The following is a 24,565-nucleotide window of genomic DNA, read 5'->3' as shown; positions in this document are numbered from 1 at the left end:
CCATGGACATTAATAGCGCTGTTAGAGTTGAAATTTGATGATCTTTTCAGTTTTCAAACAGTGGGCCGTTATAACCGGGTTGAAGGAAGTACAACCTTCAATGTTTTGACAGATATGCTTGAATATGTATTAACTCGGCCGGTATAATTTTGGTCGGTGTATCATTTAGTGTTAAGCACTCTAAAGCTCTGATCTGATGACTTCGACTGGTAGGCGCCATCTTACGTGTGAATACTATGCGGCTTAACTGCACGGCATGACTTGAATTGTCTCTCCTACCGAAGATGTACTAGCCGTGGCTGTTAATGATTAGGCAGAAATATTAGGTGAAACGGGGCAAACATTCATCGTCTATTATGGTAAGGACTACGGCTGTCGTGTTAATCATTTGACGTTTCCGAGGATTCTAGATGTTCGATATGTAGAGTGGTAGCGGAGATAAGAGAATAGAAGCGGAGCTAAGATACAAACTAAATGAGCCAGCCAATGGCAGCCTTGATTTCAGGTCACAGGAGCGCCTCGCAGACGATTCCCTAATATGGAATGCCAGTTATACTTCTTTTCAACTGTCCGCCTAAAATATGCCTCAGCCTCAGGTTTATTTAAAGCTGGACTTGTCGTCTTCATATCTCCTTTGTTCAGATTATCATTCATCCTACCAGGTCAACATTTTTTTACATCTTCACCATGACTTTTACAAACCGCGCAGCCTGGCTACAGGCCGAGAAGGCAAATCCTCTTGTAGTGGGAGCCGGGCCAACTCCGAATCCATCAGAGGATGAAGTAGTGATCAAAGTTTCGTACGCCGCAGTCAACCCGGCTGATTGGATGGTATGGTCCTAATGCCCATCTATTGCCATGCTCGAAATAAGCGATCTGATATCCTGTTCCTCAAAGAGCCAAGATTTCGCCTTACCACCCCACATCAAGTACCCGACCATTCTTGGATTGGACGTTGCTGGAACAGTTGCTCAGCTGGGCTCTAACGTGACACGCTTCAAGATAGGACAAAGAGTGCTTGGGTATGTGACTCAATAATCCGAATGATAATTTAACAATAGCTTTGCTAATTTTTTTTCAGCCACCTCGATGGTCTCGCTACTGCTAGGCCCTCTAATAATGGGTTCCAGCTCTACTCAACTACACGAGAGATCTTTGTCTCGGCGATTCCTGATTCCCTGCCACTGGAGAATGCAGCAGTACTCCCCGTCTCTATCTCGACTGCTGCTACTGCTCTATTTGTTCATCTCAAACTTCCACTTCCATCTTTGAACCCAACCTCGACAGGACAGAGAGTTCTGATCTGGGGAGGAAGCTCGTCTGTTGGATGCTCTTTGATCCAACTTGCGATTGCTGCCGGTCTTGAAGTTGTCACTACAGCTAGCACCGCGAACCATGATCTGATGAGATCACTTGGGGCATCTCACGTATTCGATTATCGTGACTCCGATGTCTCAGAGAAGTTATTTGGAGTTCTTCGAGACGGAGATCTTGTTGTGGATGCCATCAGCACTAAAGAGACACAAACCACTTGCGGAGAGATACTTGGAAGACTGGGAGGAGGGACACTTCCAGTCATGCAACCTCAGGCTGGCACATTCCCCGAGAATGTGAAAGTGGTCTTCGGTAAGATGCATTTAACCATGAAAGTTTAACGGTTTACTAACTAGCTCACAGTCATTTGTATTGATGTGGGCTTTACAGCTCTTGATGTGGGTAATGCAGTCTGGCGAAAATACATTCCTGAGGCACTGGCGGCGGGCAAATTCCAAGCAAAGCCAGATGCCATCGTGATTGAAGGTGGACTGGAGAAGGTGCAAGAGGGAATTGATATTCTACGAAAGGGTGTTTCAGCCAAGAAGATTGTCATCAACTTGCCTTAGAGTCGGCGACTGTGTATCACTGAGATTGTCCGTACGCTATGTGGCTGCACAGCATAGATGATAGAATAGAATCTATTTGTTTTTTTGCTTGACTCCCAGGTTCATTGACCACCATTTCTGCGATTTCTGCGATTTCAAGTCCACTGCTCGAAAAACCCTCATCCTTCTTTCTACTTTGTGATACTTAACCAGGGAGCAAGAGGGGATTTTCAATAGACAAGAATCTTCATGTTCCTAGATCTAGTAGCGTATGGTCATTAGATGGGGATTCGTTGGGGCCTTGCTGCCTTAGGCTCCCAGTTCTATAGTCTTGCCTAATCACCTTTTCTCTTCCTATCTCTCCTCCCTGTACATCAGGTCTACTTAATTCTTCTTCTATGCTCTTTGTGATCTGCATTTTCAATTGTAACTCACTGCCTTGTGAAGGTGCCAAGAGGGTTGATGATACATGCATAGTTGCTGGTTAGCTTTATGCTTAATTAGGATAAGCCTCACGCGATCGTCAGCCTTCGGGCGAATGGCGTCTCAGTTTTAGCCACGCCCCAGTCTGTAGTCTGTAGTCTGCGGGGAACCTGAACTCATTTCGAGAGTACAAAATTCACTTGAAAGAGTATGGAAATGGATGAGGAAATAAAAGAAGTTACCATTGACCAAATCATCACTTGGTTTTCGATACAGTTTCGATAGGAGTTATCCTTCCTTCTTTTCACTCATCAAATCTGCTTGACAATCGGGTCAATTGCAGTTCTGTGAAGAGTTTTACTTACACTGACAATTCATAATTGGAAGACACCATCTCACCTCAATAGTTGTTGCAGCTTGACCAGTTCTTGCGGGGTGGTGCTTGGGTATTGGCAACAGCACGTGACATGATCGGCATTCGTCAGTCTCACCATCGACTGGCGGAAATTCTGTCCTTTGACGGAGTTATTAATTAACCAGGGGCCGCTGTCGCGTTTAACTCCAACGTGGCTCCATCGTCGTTCGCGCTATAGGTGGATTCAGGAGCTTTCGGAGTGGGGGGGATAATATAATCCATCGGAGGTATGGCCCCGATCGGGGCTGGGCAAGGCTTGTTGAGACAGTCTGTTCGGACAACTTCCATTCTGTTGATGAGAGGAGATGAAGAGGGGGTGCTGGTGGGTGTGAAAAAGAGGAGATTGAGAGAGTATATGAAGGGGTTTCTGCTGGCTTGATGTCGATGAAACTTTGCACAGATTTCTTCTCTTCGGTTTACTGCTATACTCCTCGTTCATCATGAGATTCATTGCATTGGTGTCGTTTGCGGCCTCGGTGCTGGCGGCTAGCCGTACTACTGCTCCCTCTGGTTCGATTGTCGTGGCTAAGTCTGGCGGTGATTACTCTACTGTATTTTTCATAATTTGAGACATGATGGTCCCTACATATGGTAACAAGTCGATAGATCAGCAAAGCTATTGCGGCCTTGAGTACCACCAGCACCAGCACGCAGACTATCTTCATTGAAGAGGGCACCTACAATGAACAGGTGTATATTCCCAAGCTGGCGGGAGAGTTGATCATATACGGGCAGACCGAGGAGTGCGTGCCTCATCAAGACCTACGATTACGTTGACTGACACTCCATGATTAGTGACACCTCCTACTCCTCCAACACTGTCACCATCACCTACGGCCTTAGCTTGGCATCCGTCAGTGATGACGATGAGACCGGTAAGTATCACACCGAATACTTGTCAACTCGATGAAATATAGTCACTAATTAATAACCCAGCGACGCTGAGAAACTACGCCGCCAAGTCCCGCATATACAATATCAACGTGAAGAACACCTATGGTGAGGGCCACCAAGCCCTCGCACTCAGTGCCTACAATACCGAGCAAGGCTACTACGGCTGCCAATTCACCGGCTTCCAGGGTACGTTACTTTCCCTCCCACCCAACACTAACTCCCAACTAACAATTTAGACACCGTCCTCGCCGAGACCGGCTACCAAGTCTACGCAAAGTGCTACATCGAAGGTGCCATCGACTTCATCTTCGGCCAAACCGGCAACGCCTGGTTCGACGACTGCGACATTGGTGTCCTAGCTTACTCCGAAGGCACCATCACCGCCCAGGGTCGTCCCTCCAGCTCTGACTCGGGATACTTTGTTATCAACGGTGGCACTGTCAGCGCCGCATCTGGCGAGAGCGTCACAAAGGGCACTTACTATCTTGGTAGGCCCTGGACTGAGTATGCGCGTGTGGTCTTCCAAAAGGTCTCTCTCAGTGAGGTAATCAATTCTGCTGGTTGGATTGAGTGGTCCAGCAGTGAGCCTAACACTGGGGATGTCTTGTTTGGGGAATATGATAATTCGGGTGCTGGTGCTTCGGGTAAGAGGGCTGGCTTTGCTGAGAAGTTGTCTTCGGCGGTTTCTATCTCGAGTATCCTTGGGAGCAGCTATACTAGCTGGGTGGATACTAGCTACCTGTCCTAAGCTAGGTTGAAGTGCATAGCTCACTATATCGAGTAAGTGGCAAGTCGGTTGACTAGTACCTGCGGGATATGTTCGTGGATTGAAAATAGCATGGTCATTCTGATGGATTGCTTTCTATAATTGAAGTACTTTTGTAGGAAATCCATAATCCATTCTATGGTTCCGTATTGTAGTTCTATACTTCCATCCACGTGACCCTTCCGAGTCTACCCGATCTCCCCCGCGCGGGGAGAAAGATGAACCACCTGCATCTGCCATCTTTAATCCCGCCGATCTTCCCCCCACCTCCGAGTCCTACTTCCCTTCACTCTTCCTCCTACCACCACCACTACACTCCCTCACAAATCACAATGGCTGCTTCTCACGGAGACCTGCGCCACCTGTTGCCAGGCAATTACAAGCGCCAGATCGCCGACTGGCTCGAGGAGGATTGCCCTAGCCTGGACTATGGCGGTTTCGTCGTTGGCGAGTCAGAAGGCGAGGCCCGATTGCTGGGTAAGAGCCAGGTGAGTCATGTCGCAACCCAACTTCCAAGACAAACATATTTACAAAGTGATATATACTAAAACAATGACAATGCACAGGGTATCATCGCCGGCGTCCCCTTCTTCGATGAGGTCTTTTCTCAACTCGGTTGCTCGTATGTATCCCCCTCACCACCGTCCCTCAATCCCCCAGCAAACCCCCACTAACAACCACCCTTCTCCAGGATCGAATGGCACGTCAAAGAAGGCACCCGTCTCCCCGCAAACACAATAACCCACTGCGCGACCGTCCGCGGCCCCGTCCGCAAAATCCTCCTCGGCGAACGCGTAGCCCTAAACATCCTCGCCCGCTGCTCCGGCATCGCCTCAAAGGCATCCTCAATGCTCTCCGCCCTCCGCGCCCAAGGCTGGACGGGAATTCTCGCCGGAACACGTAAGACAACGCCCGGCTTCCGCGTCGTCGAGAAATATGGTATCCTAGTCGGCGGCGCGGACCCGCACCGTCACGATCTGAGTCATATGACCATGTTGAAGGATAATCATGTCTGGGCGTGCGCGAATAACGGTGCTGCGGCTGGTGGAAAGACGAATCCGGAGAGTATTGCGGCGGCGATTCCGAAGGCTGTTGCTGCGGCGAAGGCGGCGGGGGGCTTTGCGACGAAGGTTGAGGTTGAGGTTAGGAGTTTGGAGGAGGCGGATGCAGCCATTGGGGCAGGTGCGGATGTGGTTATGTTGGATAATTTTACGCCGGAGGGGGTTAGGGTTGCGGCTAAGACTTTGAAGGAGAGTTGGAAGGGGAAGGGGAGGTCGTTTTTGGTGGAGGTTAGTGGGGGTTTGACTGAGGAGAATGCGGCGGCTTATGCTTGTCCCGATGTGGATATTCTTTCGACGAGCTCGATTCATCAGGGAACGGGTATTGTGGACTTTTCGTTGAAGGTTTCTCTGCGGTAGAGAATGGGAGATAGGAGGTGAAACAGATGTATCATATATCATATGTTGGAACGACATTACTTCCATATCCACACTCCGGCACAGTCTATGTCATGAATAAAGTCAAATAAAAGTGTATTTGAATAAGATACAGAAGAAGTGAATAAGAAAACAAGAAACTGTATCAAAGTAACCGGAATAAAACGCCATCATAACCGTCATGACTTGGATCATCTCGTACAGTGTGGGTGTAGTCAATATGCGCGCAAAGGTGGAAGAATGGGGGTATATAGTACACAGTACAAGAAAGCAAGAACCACCGCCAGACTCGACGAAACATGGCATCGCACAGCACAGCATCGTATGGTATGACATGGAATGATATCACATCACACCTCAATATCAACCGTAATGCCCTCCCCTTCACTCGAACTAGGCCCTTCATCCGAAGTAGGAACCCCCCGACTCCGACTACTCTCCGTAACCGTCCCCGAAGGTCCACCTCTTCGTACCCGCTCCCGCTGAAGTTGATCCCTCAACCGCTGATTCTCAGCATCCCGTTCCTCGAGACGCTTCCGTGCACCACTGCGATCAAGAAGACGACCTTCTCTTTCGGATTTGAGGCGTCTCTCCAGCTCGTGTAGTCGGTGAATCCATTTCTCTTCAATGCCGTCCCACCCGCTGACTCCACTGCGTGAGCGGGGCAGTATTGCACCGGCGTTATTGGTTAATGTACTGCTGGACGAGGTGTGGGATGGTTGTGGGAGACCGGTGGAACTGCGCGTGAGACCTCGTGGTTTCTCGCTAGTTCCCGGTGAAGAGTTATGACGGGTCAAGGAAGAACGCTCGGCGTCTGCGGTTGATGCAAGCGATGGTGAGCGCGGGCCGGAAGCCATTACGGCGGCGGCGGCAGATGCAGAGCTGTGGGTACGGGTGTTGGATTGGAGGAGGTTGATTTCAGCCTTTAATAGTCGATTTTCACCACGGAGTTTGGACACTTCGGACGCTGAGCTGGAATAGCCTCGTCCATTGCGTAGGTTCTTGACCGCTTCCTCAATACGCTCGAGTCGACGGACTCGTTGAGCAAAGGAGCTCTCGAGATTTTGGTACTGCTTGGTAAAGTCATGCTCGATACCCCTGATGCGAGTCTTGAAGCCTGAAATCACACTTTCAACAGTCTTGACGGCAAGAAGCAGGTTTCGGCTAAAGCCAGGCCAGAAGAGGATGTTACCAATGACTTCCTGGCTAGGAAGATTGCCATTGATAAGACTGTTCGAGTGCGCCCAATCAGGACCACAAATCGAAGAGAGTCTCTTCCAGATAGTAAGGAACAATGCATTTCGCTCGCTGAGTTGGTCTCGGAACTGCTGCTCAAGCGAAGTAAACCGCTTCCGATCTGAGTTGCGAGCATTCTCCAGATCCGTAATCCGTGAGTTGCTCTGTGTAATGGTTCGTGACGCCTGCTGGTGGTTCTTGAGAGCTTGCTCGAAGGACTGCTTATCAGCCCGCCGAGCCTGTCGCTCGCGCTCAAGGAGTTCAGAAAGTTTGCGGGATTCCAGACCGTGACTCTCTAGAAGCGCATCGCGATTGCGAAGTAGCGACTCCTTCTCATCAAGTTGTTGTCGAACACTCTCCAGCTCCAGCGCAGTCGACTCGAGCTCTTTCTGCAACTTCATAATGTTGGTGATCAGGCTAGACCGGCTGCCGCTCAGATCTCCCAGGGTCTCGCGAAGATTGTTCTCAAGGTCCATAAGACGCTCACGCCAGGTGTTTGTCTCAATCTCCTGAGTAGATAGGCTCTTCTTCAGTCGCCGGGCCTCCTCCTTAGCAGCCGAGGCTTCCCGGTTCAACTCGTTCATGATCCGCTGAACCTCTTGTTTCTCCTTGCTCCCCACAACCTCACGCTGGTGCCGCTCGTCCGCAAGTCGCTGCTCCAGTTCCCGGGTCTTGTCCTTCTCACTGTGCAGACTCATATGGTACGTCTTGAGCTCAGACTCTAGATCACCAATGCGGATCTTGTCGCCATCTTGCTCTTCCCGCAGGAAGGCAATCTCGTTCTGGCTCGACTCGATCTGCACTGTCAGTCGCTGCACCTTGGTGTTGGCTTCGAAGAGACTCTTCTCTAGAGACTCCATCTCGCGATTGGTTTCCTCCAACTCCTGCTGTACAGCCTTGTACCGCTCCAAGTTATTCTGAGCATCTTCCTCGAGTCGAATGATCCCTTCACTGGCTGAGCGCATCTCGGCCTGCAACACCCTCAAACTCTCATCCTGGTTTCGAAGATCTTCACCCATGCGCTGGCACTCAAGGATCTTCTGATCAAGCTCCTCACCAAGAGTGTCAAGCTCCTCTTGCGCTTCGGCACGCAAATCCTGGAAGGCAGCATCACGCTCATCAGCCATCTGAATAGCCTGGTCGCGCTCATGCTGTAGATTCGCAATTTCTTCCTCGGCTTGGTCCACGTCAGCCTGGTAAGCCTTATCAAGCGCCTCCAATTCTCGGGTATAGCTTTCAAGTTGATCACGAATAGCTTGGTTGTCCAGCTTAAGCGTCGACACCTGGTCGCGCAGCTGACCATTCCGAGCTTCAAGCTCCTCACGATCCATATTATCCCGGGATCCAGTGCCATCACTGATCTCAGACCCGGCGCGCATTTGAGCACGAGAAACCGATCGGTCGAAAATGCTATCCCCAGCCACGGATCGGCTACCATCACGTCGCTGGCCGAGCTTAAGTTCTTCGATCTCCTGGTAAAGGCGCTCTTTCTCGCGGTTGCGGGATGTAAGCATAGAGGTTTGCGCGCTGACTTCCTTCCTCAACTCAGCATTCTCCTGCTTCAAGAGCTCGAGCTCGACCATGAGTGTGCTGCTGGAAGTGCTCATCAGAGCACCGCGGTGGCCCTCTCGTTCAGATGTTGACGCATATGAGACCGTAGAACCGCCGCGCTCTCGCTGTCCAGGCTTCAAGGAGCTAGTAGTTGTGTAAATTTCACTCTTAAGGCGAATCGACTCATCCCTCAGCCTGCGGTTCTCCTCCTCGGCTTGCTCGCGGGCAGCAGTCTCTGCCTCTAGCATGTCTTTCCACATATCCTGATGAACAACAAATTAGCCTCCGTAAAGCCAAGCAACCCAGTAACAAAAAGATAAGAAAACATACCCTCTCTTCTCGAGCACCCGCATCTGAACCGGCAGTGCGGTTCTCGCTCAGAGACTTAACCATCTCAGCCAAGCGGCGCTTCTCGCTCTCGCGAGCAATATTCTCCGATCGCATGCGCTCAATCTCAAGCTCGTACGTCTCAACTCGCTCCCGCAGGAAGATAAGCTCTTCGTCCTGAGGCGAGTCGCGGTCATCTTCCGATGCCTCAGGGTCATGATTGACCATGGAGTCCTTGTCAGATTGTTGATCCTTCAGCTGCTTTTCCAAGTCCCGGATCTTGCGCTTCAGACCCTGGTTGTCTTTTTGCAGTTTGAGCTTATCTGATTTGAGCTCAACATTCTCTGAGATCATCTCCTTGATACCCTCTTCAGACCGCTTATTCAGAGCTTCGTTGAGGAAATGAATGCGCATTTTCAAATCAAAGTTCTCCTTCGAGAGTCGGTCGATCGTACTGCTTTGCTCCTTGAGAGTCATCGTGCGACCACTGCGTCCAAATGCAGGCGTCGAAGCTCCGGGGCGTTTCTCGGGGGATGGTCCAGTGTGAGCAAAGTCATCACGGAATCTTTGAACGAAAGCTGTAGGAACCTGAATTCCCTTGACACGCTCGGTGATGGCTATATCGGTGGGAATATTGTCTCGAGGCCTGGCTTTCGGTGTCATTGGTGCCGAGGCTTCATCAAAGGCCGGTGCCTGTCGTGCTGACTGTGGCGAGCTCTCTTCTTCCAAGGTATGCAGACCTCCATCAATCGGAGCGCCAAGAGTGCGTCTCTCTAAAGAGTTTTCTTCACTATACCCTGATACTCCGGACGCCATACTGCCCAGGCTAGTCGTCCGGGTCATATGCGCGCGCTGACCGGTGTTGAGACCGCCCCATTGCTCAGAGGCCGCGCCTCCAGATTGAAGAGCAAAGTCGGCCCCCAGCGTCGCGTCACTGTGAGTTGTTTCAGTGTTATTGCTAGCAATCGAGGAGTGCGAGAGTCGCTGAGACGATTGACGGCTCGTCAAATACTTCGGCCGGCTACCACTTCTCCGACTCCCACCAATACCGCCGGTCTGGTCACTGAATATCCTAGACGAACCCGGTGAAAGGCTGCGAGATGAATGTCGAAGCTTGGAGGGGTGAGTTGTGATTCACTTTCTGCAATGGAGAATTGAGATCTGAATGGTCGTTCATCCTGGGACAAAAGGCTATTCTCAGCAGGGTTTTCCGATTGCTGATCTCTCTGCAAACTCCGCAGCATAGCCGCAGCCGAAGGTGACGAGGTGAGCGAGTCAAGCATAGTGTCATTGCCAGACTGCTGCGCACGCGCTGCGTCGAGAACATTCTCCGTCCCCTCACCAGCACCGTCATGATCGTGCTCGATTTCCCCGTAGCTCTCAGATGGCGGAATAAACGAAAATGTAGACGACTGGGTCATATCGGGATCGTAGCCCCCGACTCCAACCAAGTAGGTATCATCTGCGCCAGTAGTCCGACCAGCCGTGGCGACGTCGATGGTTGAGGGTTCAGGCAGGAAACTCGACTCCATATCCATCAGCTTACGGCGCATCTCATGCTCCTCGATTAGAGTCTGGTTATTCACGTGCTCGCGCTCGCCAATTTCACTCGACAAGAACAAACTGCTATCGTCGCGATCGGTCAAGGGAGGAAGGAGACTAATTTCCTCCTCGGTGTGGGATTGGGCTATCGTAGCGGGCGGTTCATCATGCACGTCCTTTTCCTCGTTATCTGCTTGCGTCGTGGTGGTGGTGGTGGTGGTGTTCGAATTCGTCGTTGGCGCGGGCGGTGTTGTGATAGAATCTTGCGCGCCGCTTTTGTCGTCCGTCACTGTCTCCGCGTCGTGGAAGCTGGTACTCGGGGGTCCAGCACCCCGGGCGTCCTCAGCCATGAAGTAATCTGAAGCGCTGAAATCGGCATCCAGGGGCGAGAGATCGTGTGGCGAGTGGTAAGCTCCAGAATCATGGGCGGAGGAGGGAATGCGCACCGAGGGCGGGCCTGGGATGACGATCGGAGGTGTTGTAACTAATGGGGTACTGGCCTTGGTCGACATGGTGACGGGGGGCTTCTAGGCGTGTTTTGGGTACCCACTTGCGGTAGTGCGTTTTACCCACCGCGATTGGCGAATTAGCATGCGCCTGGTGCAGGTTTTCTTGACAGCTCTCATTGGAGGTGTAGAAGACTTGGATTAAGACGGTGAGAATTAGATATGATGTATCGAGGGAGAATGGATTTGATTCATGGCAGGTGCCATGGGAATGAATGCGTTCCAACAAAGCATTCAGGTGTGTTACTATGTACCAAGGTTGACTGGCGGGAATATTGACACGACCAGGCACGGGGTCGACAGGGTTATTGCCACGCTCTTAACTGCAGGAATACCCAATTACCACTCACATCTATGCCCAACAACCATGGGTTGACTACTTTCTCTACTCTTCCTACACTTTGGAAATACTCCGAGAAAGACAAAATATTCACATTGATATTGCATCGACAGAAAAAAAAACAATCGTGGTATCCATAGCATCTTTCATATCATAGCTCCAAACGTTAAACAAAATAACCATGCCCCCATGGCAACAAATAAGATACCAATAACAAGAAAAATAAAAAGGGTCATGGGAGAACAGAGTAAAGAGATATACAGCCAAGGAAAAGGAATAAGAGAAGAAAGAAACAAAATCCAGGATGAAGAAAAAAAGAGCCGTCAGTCATTTTGGGGCAGTATGTATACCACAGTCACCGGCCTGGGCGGGTATGTACAACGGTCTGCAATTGGAAAAAATCGGTGGTGTAAATCCATCAAGGAAGGGCCAAAAAGAAGGGTAAGAATATGAAAGTGAAAGTTGGGGTACTTTCAAGAGAAGGGCATTGCAGGTCCTACCGTCAAGTAGTCGTAGAAGCAGTCGAAGGGGGAGCTGGTTGCTGCTGTTGTTGCTGCTGCTCGGTACCAGCATCATCCCCTGTTGCAGGAGGATTATAATAATTATTATTCGAAGAATAAATCTCCCCCTTCTTATTGATCGCATTTCGAAGCGAATCAATGTACGTGCGGAACTTGACAATCTCGCGGAGGAGATACGACGACTTCCGCTCCCAGTTGGCCATCGCCTTCGCACAATTGGGGTGACGCGGTGAGAACGCCAGGTTCATAGCTGGCCGGAGCTCGTTGTGTCGCTGGAGATCGTCCTCGACATTCTGCACATACGCCTGCAAAGCCTTGAGCTGATCTTCCTCTGACTGGTGAGAGGCGACCATGCTCTGCTGTGGCGGACTCCAGTCGCTAATGTGCACCCGATCCGCGGGCAGCTTGGGCCGCACAACTCCTTGGTGGTCCAGGGAGCTGCGAATGGAGCTTTGGATGCTGGGACGTGGGGCGCCGGAGGATGGGGGTGGTGATCGTCTCTCGGCATTGACTAGGGCGCTGTTGATGACGGCGTCGCTCCAGCCATACTCGATGTTGCTGATACCGCCTACCAGAGGTTCCTTGGAGAGTCGGGCGCTCCAATAGTTGGCAGTCGAGACAAACTCGCGTACAATCTCCGGTGTGCCAGCTTGGAAGAGATGAACCGCACCGGTTGGTAGGCTCAGAGCCCACACGTGCGGGCGAGACTTGGAGTAACCCGGCGGTGGCAGGGCACTGGCAATAGTCTGGCGCAGCATGAACTTCCAAATCTCCTCGGCGTTCTCGGTCCAGTTACCACCTCCAACCACGACGCCTCCACGCTGCTTGGCTTTCTGTCGCATAGACTTGGAGGCATTATTGAATGAGAAGAGTCGCATCCAGCCCTGCTGGATGACAGCAAAACATTCATTCCAGTTGCGGTCTTTGGCACGCTTGTCCACCGCATCCAGATGGTGCTTGTGCTTGACACTTCCTTCTTTAGCCCAAGGCGCACCAGCCAAGGCCAAAGTCTCATCTTCTAGAAGAGGCGCGGTTGGTTCCTCGTAACTGTAGATTGATGTGGCAGAATCTTCACGAATAATAGCCTGACTCAGTGCATTGGCGAAACCAATCGACTGCTGGTACTCGCCACGAGGATACTCGGAGCCAAATGAATCCACCGAGGCCGACGTGAACTTGCCCAGCGAGTACTTGCTCCAGGTGCTCGACGCAGTCGGACTCCACACAGAGGACTGATCATCTAGGCTGGTTCTGCTAGAACCCATCATAGATGGAGGATAGAGTCGCGCTCCTCGCGAACGAGGTTTGGACGACCACCTCGCGGCACCATGGCGAGAATCTGCCGAACGGCCACGGGGGAAGATATCCGAGCCGCTCTTGCTGATGGTGCTGGGGCTTCGGCGAAGTGTACCCGATACGGGATTGAGGAAATTGCTCGACGCCATACGGGTTACCTCCTTCTCCGGTTGAGCACCATGAAGTGGGAGTTTATCCTTTTGAATGGAAGAATAGAAATCTTTCAGAACCATCTCCACCTGCTGCTCCCATGCTCGCACAGTTCCCGTGAAAGGGGTAGTGACCAACGGACCAGCATCGACGTCAGCTGTATTGCGAGCGGTGTTATCATCCAAGAAGCCACATGCATCTGCGGGGAAGGTTTGAGAGCGAGCAGAGTTGGGTGCAGAGTGTGCAGACTCGGCGGTAGGCACGGTCTTGGACTTCTGAGGCCGCAAAGTCTCGAAACCTTCGGGTGCTGCATCCATGGCCACACGGTGAATTGTGGGCATGGTATTGCGAACGAACTGGGATTTGGTCATCTTCTGCTCAATGTCCGCCAAGTGAAGATCGGTGTTTAGCAGCAGGAGGGAGTAACAGATAGTATGAACAACATCTATCAAACCGTTAGAGGGCTTTTTGCGAGTCAAGTTGGGCCACAAGATTGACACTTACCAGTAGCTTTGAAGCCATGACTCGGGTTGCAATCACACCATCGGCATGAAAAAGCATCCAACACCCGGTCGACTTGTTGAGTCTCTCCCTTGAGCACCAATCGCTGACAGAGACTCCGGAGAGCGGCAAGAATGTTCATATTCGACCAGTTGTAAAGTCGCATGTACGCCTCCCGAACCATGGCCCGGTCAGGCTCTCCAAGCCAAGCAGCCGCCGGGACATTACCAACGACCTGATCCTGACTATCGAAGAGGTTTCGTGCTTGATCTCGATCAGAGGCGGTAGGACCGTCTTCGACAGCATCACCAGGCCCGTCGGTTGTGTCATCTTTCTCGTCGTTGTCGGTAATTACCTTGGGCTCTTCTGATTCAATGACTGGCGTGTTCGAGGCGGTTAGATAATGCGATGCCTCTGACGCTGCAGGAGACTCGGGAACATTGCTGTCCGACGGAAGAGGTAGCTTGCTCACGCCAGCCAAGCTATCACGAGAAGAATCGGTCGGCGGTGCCATTTTGGTTGACACCCTGATGGTGCGGGAGAAATCCTCGGCGACTGGTGACAGCGAGCTAGAGGGGTTGATATTAGAGTTTCTCTCCTGCAAGGGGGACTCTGCAGAGGAGATAGACTCCACATCACTTGTCTTTTGAGCATGATCATTGGTACCGCGACTATCTAATATCAAGCGAGGCTCCTGACCGCGAGAACTGCTGGGAGGCTGGAGGTTCTGCTTCGGTTTGGAGACACCGCCAGGAGCCGAGACACTTTCCCTTGGCTTCTGGGCCTGCAGCGAGGCTGACTCGTTAGGCCGAGGATCTTCTCTGCGGTTCTCCTTGCGATCTGGGTTTGCCGGTGCACCGGGTTCATCCAGATATTGATTCATGAACTGGCGCAAGCTACTCACGGGGCTGGGTTCTGGTTTCATCGTATCCAGAGTTTGAGGGGCCAGCTCTTGAGGGAGCTTGATCGGAAGGGGAACGTGTTCAGTCACAGACTTCTTGCGCCGGCGGAAGAAGGAGGACTTTTGTTTCACCACTTGAGGCGGCCCTTTACGGACAGCAGGAGTAGGTGTGGCTGTTACTGCGCTCTTTGGAGGCTGCTGCTGTTGGGTCTGCTGTACTTGTTGCTGTTCCCGTGGTTTCATGTTGGAGGTTGCACCCGTGGATTCTTTAGTTTCGCTCTCCTGGAAGTATGAGATGTCGTTTATATGGGAACTGGGAGATTCCGCCAGGGACGAAGCCTTTGATGACCCGCCGAACACACGACGGAAAAATCCTGGACGCTCTTTGTTAGTGTTGATATTGGCTGTAGCAGAGGCGCTCGGATTCGCCGTGATCGTGGTTGACGTGTTTGTAACTGTTGCCTCCGGTTGAGGGAAAGCTGGCTTGTTGTATGAAATTGTTGGGCTAGGAGCAGGCGGATCCAAAGATGCCGGAATGGCGGGCGGGAGATCAAGATCCGTATCACCCAAAAAGTCGTTGTCGCGGGTCTTAAGAGCTCCAGTGCCAATGTTCTCTGGACGGTTCTTCCGGACCTGGGGGGCATTGGATGATTTCACGCTGTTCCGCCGCGATGCCACAGGCGTTCGGGCGACTGTGGTGTTGGGGGTTCTATAGTCGTAGAGTTTGCGCGGGCCGGCGGGCACACTGGGGGTTGGAGCGGCATCATCATCGTATAAGAGCGAGTCCTGGCCCAAGCCATGGTCTCCATATGGAATAAAGGCTTTCTTTGGTCCACAGTCAAAACTCTCTGAGCGCCGATCTCGGCCGTCCGAGTCTGCGCGACCTCGAGGCAAAGTATATGAATAATCGGCGTTGGAGGCGCTTCCCTTGCTTCCTTTTCGAACGTCATTGGTCCTCGGCATGGTGCCTCCTCTGGAACCCATAGCATCTCGGCCACGGGCACTGCTCATTCTCCTCGGGGCGGTTTGATGGTTGGAACTGCTGTTACTGCGTCGACCGTTCGCAGTAATGGTCGCATAGCGACTGCTACTATCGTCGTAGCCAAAGTCCGCTTCGGAAGACATTGAAGAGGAGAATGTGTGACCGCGATATCGACCCTGTAGATCGGATTCGAAGGCGGAATTGAATAGTCGATAATCGTCCAACACCGATCCGGGTCCGTCAAACTGGTCGAGAGAGAGGAGCATATTGTCTACGATGGAGGTGCGGGCAGCATGCTTGGGCGACAATGACAAGTCATGAGGGTCCCGCTCGTCGCCCGACTCGCTGGCTCTGGGCGCATTGTCACCGGCGTCGGGGAAGGCATCGCGAACGGATGGACGGGTAGGGTAGCCTCGCTTGGGCCGATATTTTGCGGTCTGAGAGGGAGGAGTGCGAGGAGGAGAATTGGAAGCGTATCCGCCGCGCTGTTGGGACATTGTCACGCTGGTGAAGCAAAATCAGTTCCAGCTGGTTGTTTAGGGGTTCCGGTTCATCAATTGTTGGTTTAGGGTTCAGGAGAGCGGACTCGAGGTGCAGTTTCGACACGGGGACGGCAAGAGACAGAGACCGAGTTTAGCAGCGACATACCCGTAATACCCTTAGGCTTGAAAGGAGCGTAGTGTTGGCTGCCCGAAAGGCCGGCGAGTGGGATGTGCCGGTCAACGAGCAAGAATGTCGTTGCTCGTTTGGGCGAATTGAAGCACGGAGGTGGTCTCAGTCGGTCATCGCATGTCCAAGGCCAGTCAGGGGGTACAATTGCAGCGCAGCTGCGTACAGCGACAATAGCGCGAGGCGACCGATTGAGAATCGGGCTGGGAGGTTGGTGTTGGTAGTGGTAGTACCGTGGTGGTGGTGGTAGAATAATAACTGACAGTCGAGAGATCAGAAGAACCCGGGGGCGGGACGAACTCCTGAACGGGGCTTTGACCTGCCGAAGCAGTGGAACTGGGAACAGTGGGAACTCGACTACCGAACTTTCTTCCTAGAAGAGAGTTGGCAGCAAATAAAGTGTATAGGGTAGAAATATAGAATAGGATACTAATGTATATACTCAAATGAAAGAAAAAGGTGGGCGGACTGAGAAATCGGGCCAACGTGAAGCAGATACGAAACAGGGGGGGACATTAACATTTATTACGGTAGGAGACTAACTAACTAACAATTCATCCCTGATTCTCAATGCACAAGGAACGAATGTAACAAAGTTAATTAATTCAGGTACAGGGTACATGCTCTCATCAACCCATTGTCAGGGTTCTCCATATTTTAATTTATTCCATAATCCATACCACCTTTCTACTGTCGCACCATCTTTTTTTCAGGGGCAGTGATGCGCTGGCAGCATCCTGTCAGGTACAAATTCAAGGGACGGAGTACAAAGTATACAGAGTGTACAAAGTTTACAAAGTATATACTACAATTCTAGAAGACTACATCTGAAAAGACGGTGAAGGTCGTTCACTTCCAGAGCTTATCATACATAAGTACATGGTCAACTTTGCCACCGTTAGTTGTCCTTCTTCTGACTCCTCGATTATTATCGCCAGTCGATCCGAATGGTAGACCCTCGGTGGACCCTCGTAGTGGGGAAACCACTTCTTAGTCCTTTCTTGGTTCTTTGCTGGTCAATGCTGGAAATCATGACAGTCCCGATTGCCGGTCTCTTACAGTTTTCCACCACAATCCGGCAATTTGACTTTTTTGTGGGCTGAATCTGCGATGCAGTCCCATGCAGGTCAAGCGATGTGATGCATCGGGTCCAACACTCCAAAGGTCGAGGCGATCGGCGGCGTGTGGTCGCCTCAACTTTATTTCTCCGCAAATTTGATGAATCGATTGCATGGATATGCCCTACTGCGCATTGTGGTCTTTGTAGGAAGGAAGCCTCCGAGTACATCGCTCGGGTTTTACTGCACTTACAGGACTTTTACACCCTCTTTCGATAAGGGGAAAATTGCCCGTATCGTATTCCACGCTGTAGTCCCCGGGAGGACATCCGACAGGTTGCCCTGCATCTTACATCTCTTCTCATGCTAATCTACATACATATGCTCTCCATTATATTCTCTCTGTCTTTTCTTGTATGGAATGGAAAGAAGGTTAGGTTCCAGCCAAAGTAGATCTATCGACCAATTCATCGGGTGATTGAGGGGTCGCTATGATTGACAGAATATTAGTTTGTACATACAAACCTGACAGAGAGTATTGATATATTATGTCCAGAACTGGTGGGATGAGAAGGTTTAGCTAAAAAGATGGATCTACATAGACACTCTTGTACAGCAAGCTACATAGTCTCTCGTAGTTCTTCTATTCTCGTCAATTAGCCTTTCCCTCCAACTATGGCGTATACTTCCCCTTTCTGCCTCAGGTGTCTCCCACTCCACACTCCCACCACGTGATCCCAACGATGACATAACGGACCGACACGTCGACGAGTGACTCCGTACGCCGAACCTCCGCGCTCCATGATCCCCGATTCCTGACCAGTCTGACCAGTTCAGATCTCGGGCTGCGAAAAGAAAAACACCACAAAAAAAGATGAACCCGCACATCTCTGTCCCCCGCCAACATGCCGGTCCCGCCAATTTCGGGTCCACGCCCAGCCGCGGGTCCAGCGTGCGCATGCCGCGCTTCTTCAAGAGGTAGGGTCTTGTACAGCTGCGAGCTGGAGGGGGAAGATGGTTATGGTTTGTGTGATTATTGGGACGAACAGGGCTGATAATCTTGCGATGTATAGGCTCTTCAAGTTCCCCCAGATGGACTTTGAAATGGCTATTTGGGAAATGACCTCCTTGTTGATCGCGCCGAAGAAGGTCTTCAAGTCCATATACTATCACGTAAGATGACACTCCCATACAGGCTAGGGCTGGATAACCTGCTGCTGCCATTGACATTGTTGAGAATTATACTAATTACACTCTGACATCCATAGAAACGTGAGTCGTACTATACTTTGATCCCAACTACTCCCTCTCCATCAACGACTTCGCCTCGCTTCTCACCCCGCCAACAACCCAATTGCAACCCACCCTTCGATCCCCATACATGAATATACTAATGCTTATGTTAGAAACAAAAAACACATGGCACCGCCCCGACCCATCATTCACCTACCTCCTCTCCTTCTTCCTCCTCCTCACTGCACTCGCCTGGGGCCTAGCATACACCCACTCCTTCGGCGCCATCCTCCGCCTCTCCCTCCTCTTCATCTTCGTCCACTTCATCGGCTCCTCCCTCCTAATCTCCACAATCGGCTACTTCGCCATCGGCCGCCTCTTCGGCCCCAACGGCGCCGCCGCCTCTCTAACCGGTCTCCGCGGTTCCCGCGCCCGCCGCCGCGGCGCAGCACAGGGTCTCTTCGTACAACCCGGTGAAAAGGACCAACTCGAATTCGGATACTGCTTCGACGTATCTAATCGAGCTTTCTTCCCGCTGTATCTGCATCTTTATGTGGTGCAGTTCTTGCTTCTTCCCTTGTTGACTCGTTCGCCGAGTAACTTCCTCGCTACTTTCTTGGGGAATTCGCTCTATTTGTCGGCTTTCATTTATTATACTTATATTACCTTTTTGGGATATAATGCGTTGCCGTTTTTGCATAATACGGAGCTTTTGTTGGTGCCCATTTTGGTTTTTGCCGTGCTGTGGTTTGTTAGTTTGATTGCTGGGTGGGGGATCGTTATGCATGGGCATAGTGTTGAGGGGTTGTTCTGGGGGTTCCGGATACGAAGGGTTGAATCTGGAATTGAGGTTGTGCGGCTTTTTATTTTCTTTCTCTTTCCTTGATGGGGGTTTGCTTGGTACGTTTCTCTGGCCAACCCCGTGTATGAATTTCTTTCCCTTTTCTCTCCCTGTTCTCTTGGCTATGCATTGAAAGAGAGCTTCTCTTGATTTTGTTTGCGAGGAAAAGGCGTTTGTACATGATTTTGTTATTTTACTCTTGTCTTTTCCAGTCTCTCATCTATAGGATTGGGGCATCTCTTCTTTTTCTTGGCGTGTGATATAGATTTAAAGATCAGATTTGCCTTATAAAAGCGAAGAAGTACATTTCAGCTTAGTTTGAAGACTTCATGTTACTTGAATCTATTCACATATCCCCGTTTGTATCTATGGCCTGCCTTCGAAAACATCCTTACGTCTTTCTCTCGACTTCTCCTATATCGATTTCCAAATTCCTCGCCCAATAGCTTAAAACATGAGGCATCCTTTTGTGAATCACTTCGTGTATTGGTATTTTATCAAAGATCTTGACCTACAACACCAAATATCCCATCCATCCATCCATCCATCCATTCATGTATGTCACCTACACATATTCATCTAGAAAAGAGTCTACACCTCCCCTTTCTCTTCTCTTCACCTCAACTTCAACTTCACTTCTTCTTCGGCACCTTCTTCCCCTTCCCCAACGCAGCCTGCCTCAACTTATCCTCCCTCTCCTTAACAAGCGCCGCCCTCTCCCGTTCCTTCTCCTCCTTCTCCTCCTTCTCAGCCAACTTCCTCATCCGCTCCGCCTCCCGCTGCTCCCGAATAACAGCCAACCGCGCCAAATCAGCCTTCGCCTCATCCGTCTTCCCCTCAGCATGAAGCTTTAAATACCGCTCCCGCGCCTGCTGCGCCTCAATAGCCTCCCGCTCGCGCCGCGAGAGCTGCGACATGTCTTTCGGCGCGGCCTTCTTGGTGGGCTGCTTCTGCTGGTCCTCGGAGTCCGAGGTGGGCTTGACGAGCTGCGAGCGTGACTTGGCGCTGTGGTTGGGGTTGGAGGGGAGGTCCGTGTCGGCGTCTGAGGTGGAGTCGTCGTCGGAGGGGGGGAGGTCGCCGGGTTGGGCGGGGGCTTGGCCGCGTTTTCGGAGGGCGGCTTGTTTTTTGGCTTTTGCTGCGGCGCGGCGGGCTTCGCGGCTTAGGTCGTTGCTTGCGCCTGCGCCTGCTGAGGTGGTGGGGAGGGTGCTGGGGCCGGCGGAGGGGGCGTCGTCGTCAGAGGATTCTTCTTCGGAGTCTTCCTCGTCAGAGGATTCTTCTTCGCTGGAGGAGGGGATTTCATCTTCTTTTTCCTGTTTGATGGGGATAATTGTGTCAGATAGATTGAGATTGAGACTGTGCCGATCTGGAACTTCTTGGTGGACGTACGCGCCAAAGACCAACTGGGTTCCCATCCTTATCCACAGGCTGGAGATCACGACTGAACTTCTTGCCTCCTGTGATATAGATATATTTGTGAGCTTCCTTTGCCTTGACATGCTGGGATAGACGATGTGCACGCGACCATACCTCCTCGAGTAGGCTTGGAGAACTTTCCTCCACGACCGCGGGGTGCCATGTTGGAATATGTGGGTGTGTAGCGGTGTAGTGTAGAGTAGATAGGTAAGCGAAAAGGCAAGCAGGTCTCGATTGTATACGCTGTCGAAGAGCAATTCGCTATGAGAGGGATGCTGTGGTCGAAAGATCAGAGCTGCGCTTGAGTCAGGGTTGGATACACCGCAGAAATAGAGGGGCAAAGTCAAAGTGGGGGTGATGTGATGGGACCAGGGCAATTGGATCAGATTTAGGCCGGAGCTGATCATATCACTTGAATATGAAGATAATTGGTAAATAGTGCGATATTATTGCTGGGATTGGTATGACTTATAGAAGTAGAGAAATTCACTTACTTGTCAATTTATCACTATGGGTAATTAACAGTCGAGTACATAAGTGACTCCGTTCGTTGTACTCCGTAGTTCAAGAGGCGAGTCACCGCGTTCGCATTAATCAGTCCCGCCAACGAATTTTGCACATCCATCCTAATTTGCAGATTGGGCGACAGTTTGCAGTTTAAAGATCCAAGTCTAGAACCGTAGACACGAATGTTAGGGGTTTAGTTTTAAAATATGTCTTTGAAAGTTCTTTTGTAGACAATTGCATATTTTATCTTCTAAATAGCTTGGGTTTTATCCTCATTGAATTAACCAGAGAGACAGAGGGGTAGGATACGAGGTCAAAGTACACTTAGGGCTTCAACCTTTTTTGTACTTGCATGGTCAATGCTCTAGCCACAACTAGGTATACAGTTCAATATCGAGCTGGATATAGAAGCAGAGGTCGTGCATTTAGTTTCACTCGGCAATACATACAGTAACTACTTCCATATACTTGCACCACTTCATGACCGAAGAACTATAAACACGATTAACATCTTATCTACTGGTCAAGTATAGCCATCTTATTATAAAATGATCCATTCATTATTAACATTAAATCAACCCATTAACACCATTTACAATATGCTGAACATGCAAACGGTATGTATGACATCCACTTCTTTCCTTTCCATTCCTTCTTCTCTCCCACTCTCTTCAAACACGAGCAAGTCCCATCCCAACTTTACAAACCCTCGCCGCAATTAAAGTCAACGTCCCCGCAAGAATCGCACTCCCCATAAACATCTGCGCATACAAGTAATTCCCATCATCCCGCTGAATCAACGCCCCCGCAATCGGCGACCCGATCAACGCCGCCACCGCCACAACACTAAGCACCATCCCCATGCGTACACCAATCTTCTTCAAATCTGTCGTCAATGTGCTCAACGTCGCAGGGAACAAGGACTGAATGCCCGCCGCGAAAATGCCATAAAATGCCGCGAAAACCCATAGACTATCCAAATCCTTGACTGGGGCCCAGCAGTATGCGACGATGGCCGTGGCCCCGCTGAATGGAATAAGCAGGTTGAGTGGACCGGTGAATTGATCAGCGAGCAGGTTGGGAACTAATCGGCCCACAAGTCCTACTCCATTCATCACCAGGAGAAGATCTATCGAGACAGTTTCCGATACACCGATGATGTTGCGGCTGAAACTTCCCACGTAAAAGAATGCGACATACAGACCCCAGAAATTCAGGAACATGCCCACTGCAAAGAGCAGGTAGGGCAGTTCCTTGAACGCGGCTAATTCAAGTAACGGCCCACTCGTGCGAGGCGGGAGGCGCTGCTTGAAAAAGATCAAGCAAGGAATCAGCGTGGCCAGCGAAATAAATCCCAGCGTACGCATCGTCCATCCATATCCAATGCGCGGTAAAAGACGCATCACCACAGCAGGAAAAACAAGTCCACCCGTCGCCGACCCAGACGCAACAATTCCAATCGCGATACCGCGCCGTTTAACAAAATATGTCGATATCAACGCCAACGTCGGACAAAACATAAGTCCACACCCGATTCCCTGGCCCAATCCCTGCGCCAGGAAAAGCTGCCAATACTCCGTGCACAACGAAGTCATAAAGATACAGAATACTTCCAACGTCGCACCCACCGTCAACGTAAACCGGAAATATCCCGCATCGGTGGCTCGTCCCGAGAAAGTCCCGATGAAGAAAAGCAGGAAGATCTGGATACTTCCTACCCAGGAGATATCGGATGGGGGACGGCCGAGTGTCGAGGTGTAGTATGTTTGGAAGACGCCGAAACTGTTGATATACCCCCACGTATTGAAGATGATTAGATGGCCCAGGGCGACTTGCAGCCAGGCTTGGAAGCCCCCGTCCGGCGGGGGGCCGAGGTCTTTGCCGGATTCGCGGGTTCGTACGGCGGAGAGGGTGCGGGTGATGGCGCTGGCGTTTGTGGGGACTTGCGTTAGGGCGTTATGGGTGTTATGGGTGTTGTGGAGGTTGTCATCGTGAAGGTCGCCGATGGTGGATTCTTCGTCGGAGGATGGAGTTCGTGGTGGATGATTTGCTTCGAGAGCGCGTGGCTGGATGTATGGATGGTCTTTTTCATCCATTGTTACTGTGTTTGAGGGTTGATTCTTTTCTGATGAAGAGTTGGCCATTGCCATTGGAGGTCGGATCCGATGTGAACAGAGTTGACCTTTTTTCTCTCTCTTTTAGAATGAGGCTGTTATCTCGTCATTCATGTCTCCGTGTGTAAACCAACCAGCACACTGAAACTAGGCAGTTATGTCTGGTGGTATAACCAGTCGATATCGAAAATGTCAACAATGTTGAAAGAGTATCAACCAGGAACAGGTTCAGAACCAGGAGCAAAAAGAAGAACCAGAAAAGAATCAAAACCACCGGGTAAACTCATTTTTGACCAAAACTCCATTGACCTGACTCATAGCTCTACTTCTTTGGACTAAGTACTGGACCCAGTCAATCCCCAGTTACTCCAAAAAAAAATTAAATCACTGACCACAATTTTAGTGTGTCCAAGCAACAAGTTCCCAACGGGATTTATGCCGATCACGGGCTCTGGTCGGTTATTCGCAGAGATTGCCGAAAAACGAAAAAAATGTAACATCTGCCTTCCGATGACATGGCCGACGCCGGACGGGAGGATCCACTTGTAGTCAGGAAGAAGTACAATCAACTACGAAGGAGAGCAGGTCAATGTAGATTAATAAGAGGCTGTATAAGTCATACTATCAAATGTATACAATATGGAAGACATTATACAATAATTGCTTCTTTCTCTTATCGTGTACATACACTCTACACTATGTAGGCTTGTATATTCCCCGCGGGGAAAAAAAAGAACCTCGTAACCCCCGCAGTTAAAGGCGTGCTGCAGGTGGACACTGGGCTGAATTATTAATATGAATAATCACTAATCATACATATCGTGGCTTGAGATCAAATCTACTTAATCAATGTTCTTTCTTCGGATATTGTGGATATTGCGGGCCGCGGCACGTACGGCACGGTTGGAGATATTTGATTTATCATCTCATTGGCTATGAATGACTTGGGGTAAAAGAATACAAGAATTAGGATAGGGGGCAAGCGCCGAGTAGTGACTACTATCTAAGAAGGTATAGTTTGAAATTCCAATTGGAACCACATTCTGTAATTCTATTCGTCTCAACAACTCGCTCGCTCTCG

General features: G+C 50.6%; 8 protein-coding genes across 8 annotated transcripts; 4 read left to right on the top strand and 4 right to left on the bottom strand.

Annotated features, from left to right (window-relative positions):
- Positions 1 to 687: 687 nt before the first annotated feature.
- N7473_009043 (zinc-binding alcohol dehydrogenase family protein) lies at positions 688 to 1,883 on the top strand (the record flags this gene model as incomplete). The annotated part of the gene is made up of 4 exons (XM_057154982.1): positions 688 to 831; positions 898 to 1,022; positions 1,082 to 1,626; positions 1,678 to 1,883. The coding sequence occupies 4 exons, from the start codon at positions 688 to 690 to the stop codon at positions 1,881 to 1,883; spliced, it is 1,020 nt and encodes a 339-aa protein (XP_057006112.1).
- Positions 1,884 to 3,140: 1,257 nt separating this feature from the next.
- Positions 3,141 to 4,342, top strand: N7473_009042 (Pectinesterase; the record flags this gene model as incomplete). Its single annotated transcript, XM_057154981.1, has 5 exons — positions 3,141 to 3,251; positions 3,307 to 3,443; positions 3,496 to 3,575; positions 3,637 to 3,780; positions 3,831 to 4,342. 5 exons carry the CDS (start codon positions 3,141 to 3,143, stop codon positions 4,340 to 4,342), a joined length of 984 nt encoding a protein of 327 aa, XP_057006111.1.
- Positions 4,343 to 4,692: 350 nt separating this feature from the next.
- N7473_009041 (nicotinate-nucleotide diphosphorylase (carboxylating)) lies at positions 4,693 to 5,778 on the top strand (the record flags this gene model as incomplete). The annotated part of the gene is made up of 3 exons (XM_057154980.1): positions 4,693 to 4,848; positions 4,927 to 4,982; positions 5,052 to 5,778. The coding sequence occupies 3 exons, from the start codon at positions 4,693 to 4,695 to the stop codon at positions 5,776 to 5,778; spliced, it is 939 nt and encodes a 312-aa protein (XP_057006110.1).
- A 368-nt stretch (positions 5,779 to 6,146) lies between these two features.
- On the bottom strand, positions 6,147 to 10,964 carry N7473_009040 (putative anucleate primary sterigmata (ApsB); the record flags this gene model as incomplete). Its single annotated transcript, XM_057154979.1, has 3 exons — positions 6,147 to 8,846; positions 8,914 to 9,966; positions 9,993 to 10,964. The coding sequence occupies 3 exons, from the start codon at positions 10,962 to 10,964 to the stop codon at positions 6,147 to 6,149; spliced, it is 4,725 nt and encodes a 1,574-aa protein (XP_057006109.1).
- Positions 10,965 to 11,389: 425 nt separating this feature from the next.
- N7473_009039 (Sec7 domain protein) lies at positions 11,390 to 16,146 on the bottom strand (the record flags this gene model as incomplete). The annotated part of the gene is made up of 2 exons (XM_057154978.1): positions 11,390 to 13,710; positions 13,770 to 16,146. 2 exons carry the CDS (start codon positions 16,144 to 16,146, stop codon positions 11,801 to 11,803), a joined length of 4,287 nt encoding a protein of 1,428 aa, XP_057006108.1. The 3' UTR covers positions 11,390 to 11,800.
- A 2,104-nt stretch (positions 16,147 to 18,250) lies between these two features.
- On the top strand, positions 18,251 to 19,495 carry N7473_009038 (unc-50 family protein; the record flags this gene model as incomplete). Its single annotated transcript, XM_057154977.1, has 4 exons — positions 18,251 to 18,354; positions 18,450 to 18,549; positions 18,645 to 18,648; positions 18,783 to 19,495. 4 exons carry the CDS (start codon positions 18,251 to 18,253, stop codon positions 19,493 to 19,495), a joined length of 921 nt encoding a protein of 306 aa, XP_057006107.1.
- A 587-nt stretch (positions 19,496 to 20,082) lies between these two features.
- N7473_009037 (PDGFA associated 1 family protein) lies at positions 20,083 to 21,026 on the bottom strand (the record flags this gene model as incomplete). The annotated part of the gene is made up of 3 exons (XM_057154976.1): positions 20,083 to 20,760; positions 20,837 to 20,904; positions 20,978 to 21,026. 3 exons carry the CDS (start codon positions 21,024 to 21,026, stop codon positions 20,083 to 20,085), a joined length of 795 nt encoding a protein of 264 aa, XP_057006106.1.
- Positions 21,027 to 22,041: 1,015 nt separating this feature from the next.
- On the bottom strand, positions 22,042 to 23,520 carry N7473_009036 (putative MFS monocarboxylate transporter; the record flags this gene model as incomplete). Its single annotated transcript, XM_057154975.1, has 1 exon — positions 22,042 to 23,520. One exon carries the CDS (start codon positions 23,518 to 23,520, stop codon positions 22,042 to 22,044), a length of 1,479 nt encoding a protein of 492 aa, XP_057006105.1.
- Positions 23,521 to 24,565: the final 1,045 nt, after the last annotated feature.

The sequence above is a fragment of the Penicillium subrubescens genome (assembly GCF_028828155.1).
Source record: "Penicillium subrubescens strain IBT 31985 chromosome Unknown utg000006l_segment0_segment0, whole genome shotgun sequence".
NCBI classification, from domain to species: Eukaryota; Fungi; Ascomycota; class Eurotiomycetes; order Eurotiales; family Aspergillaceae; genus Penicillium; species Penicillium subrubescens.
This window is presented reverse-complemented; position numbering and strand designations above follow the sequence as displayed.